The following is a 13,768-nucleotide window of genomic DNA, read 5'->3' on the forward strand; positions in this document are numbered from 1 at the left end:
GAAAGTAACTTACAATTTAAAAATAACTAATAAATTTTGAACATTTGAAAGGAAAAAAATCATTCTTATGAATCGAATAGAAATTAAAGTGCAGTTAGAAATTATCGTTAGTTTTGTATATGTGTGTTAGGTTTTAACTAAATATTTAAAACAATCTACATTTGTTTGTAAAGAACAATAACACACAACTAAAAACTATTTAATTTGATTTATGTTTGCACTGTTATTACCAAACATATTTTTTGTTAGTATTTGAGATAAAATCTAACATTATAAAACGTCACAGTTAATTTTTTCATAGAAAGTTTTATTTACATTTCAGTGAACAAAATTTGTTGGATTGTTCTATAAAGAACGGATGCGACGGAGGTAATATGTATGAGGCGTACGAATATATTAAGAAGAATGGCATTGCTACCAGTGAATCGTATCCTTACACAGGAAAGGTAAAGAAAAATACTAGTTGTTAGGTGGATATAATGAACATATATAGAGTAAGCCATATTAAAAAAATATTTTCGTAATTTTTCAAAGTTAAGAGATCGACTGAAAATAAGACTTCCTTTTTATCTTTCATGCTTTTATCACATGTTTAATATTTTAATATTAGTGACCTTTGATTGTTAATTACTTAATTAATTTTTATAGTTAACAATACAGTAGGTTTGGTGTTTAACAGTAAGACACAACATTAGTAATAAGCAAAACAAATATATTATATTAGTATAATGTATTGTAAATAATATTTTACTTTAATAATGTCATGTAATATTTCTTATACTTTCTTATTTTTATTGTTTATATTACTATAGCGTAATTAATAAATTTATGTGTACTTGATAATAAGAATAATATAAGAGAGTATCAACAAAATATATTAACAAGCATTTATACAACATTATTTAGAAAATAATTTTGCACAATGCGGATCAGAAAATTCTTTGCATCTATATTACGTAAGAATTTGTTGATTTCAGTTGAAAGGCTTTACATGAGCGACCTTTGGATCATTATAATTTTCGGTCGCGAAACTTAGAATAGATTTCTTATATTACGTGTGGTACGAATGGGTACTCGAAAATTAAGCGCGGGAAGTTGAGAGGAAAAGGCAAATTTTTCATTTACTATTTTATAAAGAAACAAAATATGTGATTTCTATTGCCACGGGTAGTGTACGATATTATGTTCAGTGTCTTCATTATAGTTACATTGCTTGAACTAAGTAGGTCAGAAAGTATATGGCGAGAAGTAGCTAAAATAAAGTTGACAACAATGTTTAGTATAGAAAGGTGTGTGGAACAGGCTATAATTAAGCCAAATAGATAGACAGTATTACTCAACAGGAGAAATCAATGTCTTATAATAAGTAGTTCATATTTTCAAAATTTAAATTTCTTTAAACTTATAGAACACTGCTTACATATACACAGAGTTTCGTTATATACACTATTAGCAGTAATACGTTTGCTGAAAATAAGCTTGCCATTCATTATAACACTCAGATTATCATGCGCTTGTACATTTTGAAAAGCACATGTCGATAGTAAAATCTCTTATATACATTAGCTATAATATATATATTATGCGGATAGTAATATTATATTGTAAGTGGGAACTTAGTTTTAATATTACTTTATTTTCGATGTTTCTATACGAGTACATATAGAAACATAATATAATGCTACACATTTTAAATATTGCGTACTCATCTCGTTTTCACTAGGAGGAGAAGTGCAGAAAGGACATTGTTATTGGTGCTACTTTGAAAGATTGGGTGGATATAGAAGGAGGTAATGAATTAGCTCTTCAAGACGCTGTGGCCACCATAGGGCCTATTTCTGTTGCGATATATGCTGGGCCAGATTTTCAGTACAATGGGTAAGTATTAGATATATATGTACGAAATTATTAGTTTCGAAATCTAAATTAATGATGATTTCAGGGATGGCTAGAAAGAGAATATCTCACTGGAAGCTGTGAAATTCCTGCCAGGGAAAATCTGCGATTGTGTTCAGTAGGAGTTACCATCAATTTCGCAATACTACTTTAACACCTTGTGCATTGAAATTCTCCTCGGTCATCACTGATCTAATTAGTGTTAGTATAATCACTTTTAGTTCCTAGATACATCTGGAAAGAAACCAAACTGAAAATAATTAGCAATGAATGTGAAGAACTAATCCTGGATGAAAGTCTAATAGAGACTAAACTTAAATTTATCATTTTAGTATAAGTAAAACTGGGGAAGAAACTGTGTCGGATTAACGCATTCTTTCGTCCTAGTCTGTACTCTTGGAACGAAACTTCCCTACATACGGAATTTAAAGGTACTATTGCACATTATCTTTTATTACACGAAGACAATTTTATATTTTAATCGTGATTTTTTTAAAAGACATTATTATAAGTTACAGAGTTAAAGGAAAAACAAAGGATTTAGTAGTGATAGAGACATACGCAGCGACGACTTCGCATACAACTGAAAAAGTAGAATAAAGTTTTGAGAAAATAGAAGAAATTATAGACAGGGAGAAGAGTGGTGCATACATAATTGTAATGGGAGATTTCAATGCAATTGTGGAAGAGAAACAGAAAGGCAGTTTCGTAGACAAGTATTGTTTAAGCGAAAGAAATGAAAGGGGAGAGGGACTAGTCAATTTCTGTAGACAGAATTCACTAGTAATTGGGAACACTTGGTTCAATCAGCACAAGAGAAGAAGATACACGTGAAAATACTCAATAGATGACCAAAAATATCAAATAGACTATGTTATGATTCAGGGTTGGTATCGGAGTAGCTTGAAGAACGCGAAGAGCCTGCTCGGGACCAACACTTTCTTTGGTCATAGACAAAGTGGATATTCATCTGAAAAAATGTAGGCAGAAGAAATGTAGGCAACCAGTTACTGAATACTTGAAAGTTTTAAAATGATGAAGTAGGAAATTTTTTCTTCGAAAAATTTCAAGAAAAATCCTGAAATTAGAAATGGAGAGGCGAAGGTAGTAACATATTGTTGGAGCATATTAATACATAGAACAGGCTGGGGGACAAGTAGTAAGTTACCGTGAACAAGAAACAGCTAAGAAAGCTTGAGTTACGCAATAGATATTGCAGAAAATGAGGGAAAGGAAGACAAGGAAAGATGTTGATACAGAAGAGGCGAGAAAGATGCACAGAAAGCTAAAGAACGAGTTACGAAAGGAAACAGGCAGAACAAGGGAAAAGTTTTACAAAAGAAAATGTGAGGACATACAGAATTAGAAAGAGTTGGGAAATATGAGGAAATGTACAATCTATAGAAGTTCGGAGGAAACAAGCAGCTATTACGATAGCAGTAGAAAATAAGAATGGGAAGGTAGTCAGGAAAGAAGTGAAGTCTTAGGAAGGGGGTAAAATATGCTGAGGACTTATATGAGAGTAGGGATAGATCGTGCGGCCTAAATGTTGAGGTAGAAAATGAAGTACGCGATGATAAAGGGTTGAGTATTCTTCGGAATAAGTTTGGAGAAGCTACGTGTAATGAAAAGGCAACCTGGGTTGATAATATATCAATCGAATTCATTAAGAATATAAGAGACAAGGGCAAGAGAAAACTGTTCCAACTTCGCAATAAAATATATGGAACGGGAGAGTTATTAAAAGATTTCCAGATGATAATGATATCGATGGTTAAGGGTCTTCACTACAGCGAAGTTAAACTACTGCTAATTTTAGAGATTTTTTGTAATAGCTTTAAAACAATCAAAAATATTCTAAAATCAGAAACGTAGTTAACTAGACAATACGATTTTGTATATGATACCTTTATCACATTTCACCTATCTGCTTTTGGTATGCCGCTATTTACAGAACCCGCAAAGAATGCTACATCCATCTGCAATTGGAAATCGAAAGCAGATAGATGAGTTGTGATAACGGTATCACATGCAAAATCGAATTGTCTTTTTCACTATGTTTCTGTTTTTTTGAATATTTCTATTTGTTTTGCAGATATTACAGAAAAACTAATTACTAAAATTAGCGGTAGTTTAATTTCGCAATAGTGAAGACCCTTAAGAAATCGAATTCAGAGAGATATCAAGGCTATAGAACTAATAGTCTCATATCTCGTGCAACAAAAATTTTGCTTCGAATATTGAACAGAAGATTTTATGGAAGAACAAATGAAAAGGTTGAAGAGGAACAGTTCGGATTCAGGAAAGGTAAGGGCACAAGAGAAGCAATTAGATTATTAACAGTAATTGGTGAAAGGTTTACAGAAAAACGGATAGTGGTCCATGTTGTATTTTTTGATCTAAGAAATGTTGTTCTTGACCATGTGAATTGGGAATTGTTGTTGAGAGTTGTATAGGGTTGGGTTGGAATGGAAAGACTCATGAGAAACTTATATATGAACCAGCAGCAACTATGTGTTAGAATTAGAGTGCAGCTTGAAGAAAAGTTTGACAGCGATACTGTCTCTGCCAACATTGCTTATATCTACAGTATCTACAAGAGATAGAGAAAAAGAGCCCACATAATGAAGACAGCATTTCTGAGTAGGGGGTTGAATGATTAGTGTATGCGGTTAGCAAATGATATAGCTAATGTCTTTATTGAATGAATCACTATTGAAGTCACTATTGAATGGGTCCTAAATAGCTCCTAATGAGTTCACAATACCAGAAATATTATAAAATATTGCCGTGAAACTTTGAAAACAAGATACAAACGGTATACCAAAGATGATTGACATCATTTACAACAATGTACCATGTATGATCTACATGATGTACTTTATTAATTATTAAGGCTAAAAATAATATTTTTAGGAATAATGTTAACGTATATTTTGATGACAAATTAAGAAAAATCTACTGTTTTTTCTCTTTTTTTTCAAAAAAGATTACACTTAATTAATAAGAATGGTTCTCATTTTTGGAAACAACTGTCTACTAAAGTAAAACAAAATCCATGACAGTTATTGTTACAGTATGAGTTTACATAAAAGATAAAGATAGTTGGAAGGTGGGGGTTCATAGCACAAGGAAATTAAGTTCAATTACCATAGTCGTAAGGAAAAGAGACAAGACGTTTGTACGGTAGGTTTAAGTACATGCAAACGTTGACTTTCTTTTATATTATAGGAGTTATTTGCAATGCTTGGATATAAATGTTTTAAGTTCCGAAAGTAGCTTCAGACAGAGATCTACAACATAAAATATGTACAAAATGACCGAATGTGGACTTAATTTCCTTGTGTACTCAACGTGTCAGTAAATTTATAAGACTGTGTAGATTAAGTTATAGTTTTGTGTAACTTGTATGGAAGGAGGTTGAATTCATAGAGCGCAATTTAGCCCATTTCAACAAATACGAGGGGGGATCAAAAAGTAACGCCTCCTGTATCACAAACATGTATTAATGAACATAGAACAAGACAAGCTATTGCAGAGTATATCCTGAACTGTCCTCTACAGAATCCTACCCTTCAACCTCCATGAATTCGAACACTTTTACGCCTTTTTTGAACCCAGACGTAAAAAAATTTTTGGAAAAATTCAGGAGGTTGCTTTTGACCCATGATTTTACAGTTGTTTTAACTTCATCCAAATCATTGAATCGGCAACCACGGAGGTGTTCTTATGAAGGAAAAAACAGATAAAATTAATCTCTCAGGGTCATACAGGTATGCCCACGTCTCATCTCAAGTGACCACATTTTTGAAAAAGTCTTGATTTGCAACTGCAAATGCGTCCAGGAGCTCATGACAAATGTCCACTCGTCTTCTCCGATTATCAAGTCTATTGCTTAGGTACCCACTTAGCACACACTTTGTGATATCCCAAGTCAGCAATTATTCCTTGGGCAGAGCATACGAGATGTTCCATTGCATCAGCAATACTCTGAACTGTAATGCACCTGTCTCCTCGAATCAGTTCCTCAGCACGTTCTCGATTTGCATCTGTGATCGATGTTGTCGGCCGGCCGCTTCTTGGTTTATCAACGATTTCTGTTTCTCCGTTACTAAACTTCTTCACCCAAGGCCGTACATTGCTAATGTTCATTACCGCATCCCCATAAACATTCTTCAAGCGCATATGGATTTCCTTAGGTGGACAACCTTCTTTCGCCAAAAATTCGATGACGACTCTTTCTTTTAGCTTCAGATCCATGGTTCTAATAACTCAATCTGAAAAAGAAAAGACTACATTAGTGGAGGAAGGCTACCTCTATAACGTCATGCATAGATAAGTCAGTAGCTGTAATAAAAAAAATAATACAGGGTGCGGCACGTAAAACCGGCCCGTCGTAATATCCTGGTATATTGTGTTTTTGGCAACACTTAAATAATCTACCTTCCTACCAAGAGATGGCGTGTCGAGGTCGGGTCGACTTACGTGACCTGCAGCAGTCACGTGCAGCCGCAGCCAGTGAAACTTGTCGAAACCAGTTAAGAAAAAGGCCTCGTTGTGTTAAGCCGGGTGAGTGTCAGTGTGTGATAATGCCGTATTCGATACCCGAGCGTGTTGCCATTGTTGAAGGGTTCATTCTCACTGGATCTTTTGTGAAAACAAAGAATTTGTTTCGGGAGAAATTTCCAGGACGTTCTGTGCCAGCAAAAAGCACCAATGGCGGCGTACAGGATCGGTTCAAAATGCTCCTAGGAACAGATGACCATCTGTCTGCACACCTGAATTAAAGATGCAGGTGGAGGAGATAATGACAAGAAGTCCTCGAAAGTCAACCAGGAGATTGAGTCAACAGGTTCATGCGAGTGAGAGAAGTTGCAGACGTATTTTAAGGGGACTGAAGTTAAAACCGTACCGGATAAGTGTTGTGCAAGAACTGAAGGAGCCTGACCTGCAGAAGAGGGTGCATTTCTGTTCATGGCTGTTGAGCAATGTTGCCAGTGGTTTCTTGGATCCACTAATGCTCATCATGAGTGACGAGTCGTGTGGGTACGTAAATTCCCAAAACAACCGGTATTGGTCGACAGAAAATCCACACGCAATCCACCAGGTACCCTTGCATGATGAGAAGATTGGTGTTTGGTGTGCCATTTCCGCCACACGCGTTATTGGGACCATATTCTTTGAGACGACAGTGAACAGTGACGTGTGTATGGGAATCCTGGAGGAGTTTTATACACACTTGACCGAAGAGGAGCGTCAGTTATGTTACTTTCAGCAGGACGGTGCAACATGCCACACATCAGCTGCATCATTGTCCCTTGTGCATGAGATGTTTACACCAGAGAGGACAATCAGCAAAGGCTTGTGGCCTCCTCGGTCACCAGACTTGTCCACGTGTGACTTTTACTTATGGGGACTGTTAAAGGGAAGAGTATACGAAACAAATCCACACACAATTGAAGAACTCAAGACCAGGATCCAGGATGTCACCAATAGCATTACAACACAAGAACTGACAAGGGTATATATGAATCTCCTCAATCGCGCTCACATGTGTGTTGAAGTGGGCGGAGGACACTTTCAGCACCTGCTCTGAAGGCTGCTGTGAAGATGAGTAGTCATATTCAATACATTACATTTCATTTATGTGTTGTAGTTAATCATATTCAATACATTACATTTCATTTTATGTGTTCACTTTACGGGCCGGTTTTATGTGCCGCACCCTGTAGTAAGAGAGGCATTACTTTTTGATCCTCCCTCGTATATCTACATATATGTAGAACAAATTTAATAATAATATTCATGGTCACAGAATTTTTTAATGAACTTGATCCTTAACCAAATAATTTACGGTATATTTAAATGCAATATCAAATATCTTTGATACCGTAATCAGAAAATTGAGTAATTATTTTAGTCGATTTTCTTATTTTTTTGGCCTAAATTAGAGGAACATTTTTTGTATGTACATTCTAGTTAGTTCAAAGAACAAACAATTTTCCACCTGGCAGTGAAAAAGCCTTGGATTGGCACGTTCAGTGCTCAAAGAGATCAAGTTCACTTTTAGTCATTTTTGAGCATATTTTCTATTTAAGATCTCTATGTAAAACTTGTTTTGCATGTACACTTATGTCCAAAATGATTGTCACATATCTATAACTGTCTTCTTGTAAGAATATAATTTGATAATGATTTTGCAGGGTACTTTTAATACTGATCTATGTGTATAATCGGGAAATGTATATTTGTTGTAAATTTCGTAGGAAAAGAATTATAAATATGAAAATTAGAACGAGTAAAACCAAATGTTGCTAAAAGGACAAGAAAGTTTTATTTTCGTTTTATTGTTCTTATTTACTGCTCTTTTGACATTAAATTTGCCACACACATGTCTTTGCCAATTATACACATACTAACATTATAAGACATACCGGGCGAATTCGTTATCAAATTGTATTCCTACATCAACATATTTATAGACATTCGACAATAATTTTGGACATGAGTGTACATGTACTCAAGCGTACCGCACAGATTTTACGGCTCTCTTTCTTATAACTTTGCATTCGGAATTCATTCCCTTGTGTTCTGAACGTCCCAATTCATACTCATGCATGAAACTAAATTAAATGAATCCGAATCTTTTTCAACAAACAGAAATCATTAATTGAAACATAATTTTAAAACTTGGAATCATCATTTCCTATCTATGGCTGCAAGAATATGATCTTTAAAAGGGAGATGAGTGGCTAGCTTATTATTTAAATGAACGTACTCTATATTGTTGAGTGGTTGTGCATAAAATAATTATAGTATTGTATTTATGTAATATGACGAAATAACAATGATAAATTTATTCGTATTTATATTTTATTTAAATTACTTTTGATAGCAAAGGTATTTACAACAATCCTAATTGTCCAAGCGATGAGCTTAACCATGCTGTTCTCGTGGTTGGGTATGGAACGGAGAAAGGACAAGATTATTGGTTAGTAAAAAATTCATGGGGCTCAGATTGGGGAGAAGGTGGTTACATCAAAATGAAAAGGAATGCAGGCAATCAATGTGGAATTGCCACTAATGCTTTGTATCCAGTGGTATAAAAAAGAAGACTTAAATTAAATACTCAGTCATTGTGAGAATTAATGAAAAACGATACTCATATTTAAAATGACACTAGTTCTTTTATTTCAATCCGAGGATGGTATAACATAATATGTTCATTTGTACAGGTATGTCAAGTGCAACCTTTTGATGTGAATGGAAAATACATGACGTTTATGGGTGAAAATGACTACTGATTAATATGGAAGTAGTAATTAACTTATCATCAACTTTTCCCAGCATATAGATCTTCGTGGAACCAACTACCTCAGAGAAAAAGCAGAAAATTACCAAAAAGTTACACGTTGTGTTTTTCCATTCTCATATAGATTTAATTCATACAGTTGTAATTTGCTTGCCAGTATATGTTATACTATCCTCGCATAGATTTAATATTACATGTTTCAGACTCTATACATAACATAATGTATATGTTATGAGTACATAATTATGTCAATAAAATAAATATATTTTTAGAGGTTTTCTGTTTCTGTGATCAGTTTTTATGATCATGTGACTATTACCTAATTGTGTACTCTGAATTAAACCAGTATATTTCGTTTCAATCAAACATTTCAAAAGTTTCAACTTTTCTCCCTCCCTAAATCTGTTATTCCGTAAAGTTTAAACTTACCTCCCTTCCCAATGTTAATTTTACTGTGAAATGAAATTCTTGTTCGAGAAGGATTAAAATGCTTATGTTGTTTTTCCTTCGCATAACCTAGGGACAGTAACTAATCAAAACGGGGACATTGTTTTAAGACACCTTCAATCTTTCTAATTTATTGTGTGTTAACACTTTCCATTATAACGAATTTCTAACTTCCATTATAACGAATAAAAATGTATTTTTTGCCTGTGTTTAACTGCAAAATATAATTGATTTAATCCTGTTTTATAATACAAACATTTCTATTATTTCATTACTTTGTTGTTCAGACGATATAGTAACCACTTTCATACATGTAGACGATCAATCGAGCAGGATAGTGTCTTCAAAGTAACCAATTAGCGTTATGTCGTTAAACAAACTTTGTTCATCTTTCAATAAAAGAAATAAATAACTTAGAACCAAACGTTGGAATGGAGCAGATTTCTTCTTGTTTGTATTCACCAATGTGTGTTTGTATTCACCAATTCTTCTTGTTTGAATCACCATTTCAAAAAAAAGTATTGATCAAATTTTTGAAACTCAACCGCGCAGGTTTGACAAAAAAAAGTCCGCTGATTATAAGAATTTCTTCTTCGGTCAAAATTGTAGTCTTTTTCTTAGCTGCACGTCACTCAAGCCTTAAACCAGAATAATGAGTTATATCCCACTTCAATTGCAGTAAGTGGTCATTCCTTCAGTGTATGTTCGGTTTGAATAATTCCGAAAAATGTTTGTTTCTCAATTTACTCGCTTATAACTTGACAACAGAGCGTTAGAGACAAAGGAAAACGAACTGAGGCATACCTCATTTTATTTCAAAGATACTGTTTGAACGTAATTTCAGTTGCTTGAATAGAACTTTAAAAAAATACAGTATGTTCTCACTTAAAACGAAGAAGTCGAAAATTCAGTTTGACAAAGCCGAAGATAATGATAACTAATAAACGTTCTAACTAGAGTATAAGTACAATCTATACCTAGTTTCAACTGTGCTTAAGTGGTATTTTTCATATTATGCTTGAACACAGCGTACAGTTTTCGAAGAATATTTTAGAAATTTCATAACAAAAATTCTGGCGTCCATTGTTCATTCGGTTATTTCGCATATATATTTCTATGACGAGTAGATGGTATATTCTTTTATGTCGTAGATATATATCTTCTAAGCTTTGTGCTGATAAACCTAATAGTACCAGAGAAAAATGTAAAATGTTTACACTACGTTGCCTATTTTAGTGCAAAGTAGCTAGGTAGAGAAGAGGATAGGCAAGGAATGGAAGTAAGACATTTAATATCAATAATACAAAATGTAAAATTTAAGCTCTTCTTAACACAGCTATTATACTTCTAATACAAGTATTTTAAAAAAGAAACTCAAGCTATAACAAGCGAATAAGATACGGAAACTGACAATTCTGTCAGAAAATTTTCAAACCTTCCCTCTGTTATTTTCCTGTTTTAGGAGTATTCAAACTAAACTTAAAGCCACATCTGCAACTCAAACGAGGTATAGATTGTACCTACAATTTAATTCGAACGTGCATGAATGAACATTATTTTCCACATTGCTAAATTCATTTTGCCACTTTTTCATTGCACATGAGAGCTTACTGTGTTTTTTCTCAAGTATTATTCGACCAATAAACGCAACATTCACATAGCATGTTTTATCTATCATAGGGTATACCTTAATTTGCTTTCAATAGTTTCTGAGGCAGGGACGGCGCCAGAAACGCTTGATGGGGGTGGGCGGAAAGAGGCGGACCTAGTTGCTGGGTGGGCGAACAATGAAATTGAGAACTGGACAATTTAGATATATTTTTGATAATAATTAAGTTTCATTTTTTATACTCTTTAGTTAGTTAAGGCTCAGACCGAAATAGGGAAGTAACACGGATGTGGAAAACAGCTGTCTTGGCCTTATAGAAGGTACAATTCCGGCATTCGCCTGATACGACTGAAGAAATGCAGAACTTATGATGGACTGGGGGAGTTCGTGGCTATATGCTCGACCTACCGAATTCTGCGTGGTACACACACTACCTCTATTTCCAGTTTTTTTAAACAATAATAACGGTGTGTACTGTGTAGTCGAAGTTCAAGACAGTTTTACCTCCTCTCCCTCCAAGAATGCACATGAATGCATAGGAATAAAAGAAGATTCAAACAACACAGACTAACAGATAAACTCTACCTTTCGTTAATAACATAAAATACACAATAAGTAGGTAAAGTAAAACAAGATTTTTTGACGTGATCTCTATATGCAACAGCAAAGACCTATGTTACTAAAAGAATAGGAAAATTCGGCAGCATGATTGCTTGATGATAGCTTACATAGATATCTTTGAAACTGAAACTCAAGTTAGCAAAACAAATCTAAAACAATTATAAACTGAATAAAGAAGTAAATAGCAATTAACAAAACTTCATCATGATCCACACAAAGAACAATGTATATTAAACTATGAAGGGCTGATCACATGGAACGAACAAGCTTACAATAAACTTTTATACTTGCACCTTAATGAAGAGCAATGCGTCAATTTTTATGTCCAACATCGAATGCATTTACCACATCCTCTACAGCAATATTCATTACAAGTTTTCTTTCTGCGGAAAGGAAAAAGTCGCTTAGGCGACCGTTTGCCATTCGATTTCTTAGATATGTTTTAACCCGTCTAAGATACGAGAAAGAACGTTCACATGGTGAACTAGACACAGGAATGGTGACAGCAATTACGGCTAATTTGTGAATTTCATGCAAGCAATTTTGAAACGATCCATTACTTCAGTACTGAGAAACGGAGGTAATTTTGCATTGCTTTTCCTCCTCGTAACATTTCGAAACTTTCGGGAGAAGTTTCAGTTCCACCTCTACACTATTTACATCACATCCATAGTGACGTGCAAGTGGTTCAATTTTCTCAAATAAGAAAAAGTCTTCACTTTTAGGGTGAGGACTGCTTATCCCACATAAAATACCTGTATTTTCTGTAAAATTCCTATTTATTTCTGCAAGTATTCTGTCAAGTACAGGAAGAAATATGCTAAGTATGTAGTGTTCTTGGGATTGGATATCTTCTTCCTCAACCGGTACTTGCTAAGTCATAATATACTGACGTAAATGATTGAGCAGTGATCGTGTTCTGGACATTGGACCCGTTAGAGATATACCGTTATTTTCAGCAAGACTCAAAGACTCATTCCGAACTCCTTGACTGTGTTTCGAATTTCAGTAAAATAATCCAGTATACCCTTCGTAACTAAAACAGCATCAGCCAGTGTGCTCTCCTTGTTTTATAGATAATCTGACAATCTTTCCAACTTTCCAAGAAAAAGTGTGAACACGCTGACCTGAGTTGGAACACAAACTGAAAATTCACTTCACTCAACAAACGTCTTGCTTCAGAAGAGCGACTGCGATTTTCATTACTTATCCAGCAAGTGTTAGAATAACTACCCTAAACGTTCTCTTCATAGCAACACTACCTGCAACCTAAGATAAAACGGTAAACAATATTCCATTAGTGGTTCAGAAGATATTTAATGCCAGAAATAATACTATATATTGAATATCATAAGAAGATAGTACATTAGTATCACTGATGATACCGCAGCAACATTCAAAGGACGCGAATACCAATTAGTGGAAGGTCATTATGATGATGCAGTATCCTGCCCGAAGGTCGATCTTTGACCCGAAGCACAGTGGATGAAATGCACAATCTAGCTGTGCAAAAATCCAAAATCAAGTTCCTTGGAATTACACCCATTGTACCCGTAATGAGTCACAAAGAAATCAGAGATGACAGGAACAACAGTAGAAATATATGACGTTCTGCAGGGAAATGGATTTGCACGTATAAAAGACGGATTGTGATACAGCAGCAAGTATTGTTTTCCCTTAAAATGAAATATCACAAATCTTTTTGTACGAACAGCAACTTCCGATGTTGTACGCGTGCTACTTGTGGTAAACGCATTTAATTTTTCAGTCAATTTGTACTTCGATCATAGTACATCCCTGTAGCATCAAAAGCAGCAGTTCTCGATTCCTAACAGTCGAGCAAACGTTGAGCACGATGGATTAACTTTGACCCTCTAAATCTG

The 13,768-nt window shown here is 34.5% G+C and overlaps 1 protein-coding gene across 3 annotated transcripts in view; it reads left to right on the top strand.

Annotated features, from left to right (window-relative positions):
• LOC145668544 (cathepsin L-like peptidase) overlaps positions 1-13,768 on the top strand; it is a 236,802-nt gene that overhangs the window by 198,333 nt on the left and 24,701 nt on the right. For 2 of the 3 annotated variants that reach the window (XM_081736529.1, XM_081736530.1), the window contains exons 6-8: positions 323-446; positions 1,724-1,878; positions 8,792-9,472. In XM_081736529.1, the coding sequence (XP_081592655.1) occupies positions 323-446; positions 1,724-1,878; positions 8,792-9,002 (490 nt within the window). In that variant the 3' untranslated portion in view covers positions 9,003-9,472. Of the gene's footprint in view, positions 1-322; positions 447-1,723; positions 1,879-8,791; positions 9,473-13,768 lie in introns of those variants that run through there. The other variant, XR_014128038.1, reaches the window with a different exon arrangement.

The sequence above is a fragment of the Thermobia domestica genome, chromosome 13, assembly GCF_964235325.1.
Source record: "Thermobia domestica chromosome 13, izTheDome1.hap1.1, whole genome shotgun sequence".
Classification (NCBI taxonomy): Eukaryota; Metazoa; Arthropoda; class Insecta; order Zygentoma; family Lepismatidae; genus Thermobia; species Thermobia domestica.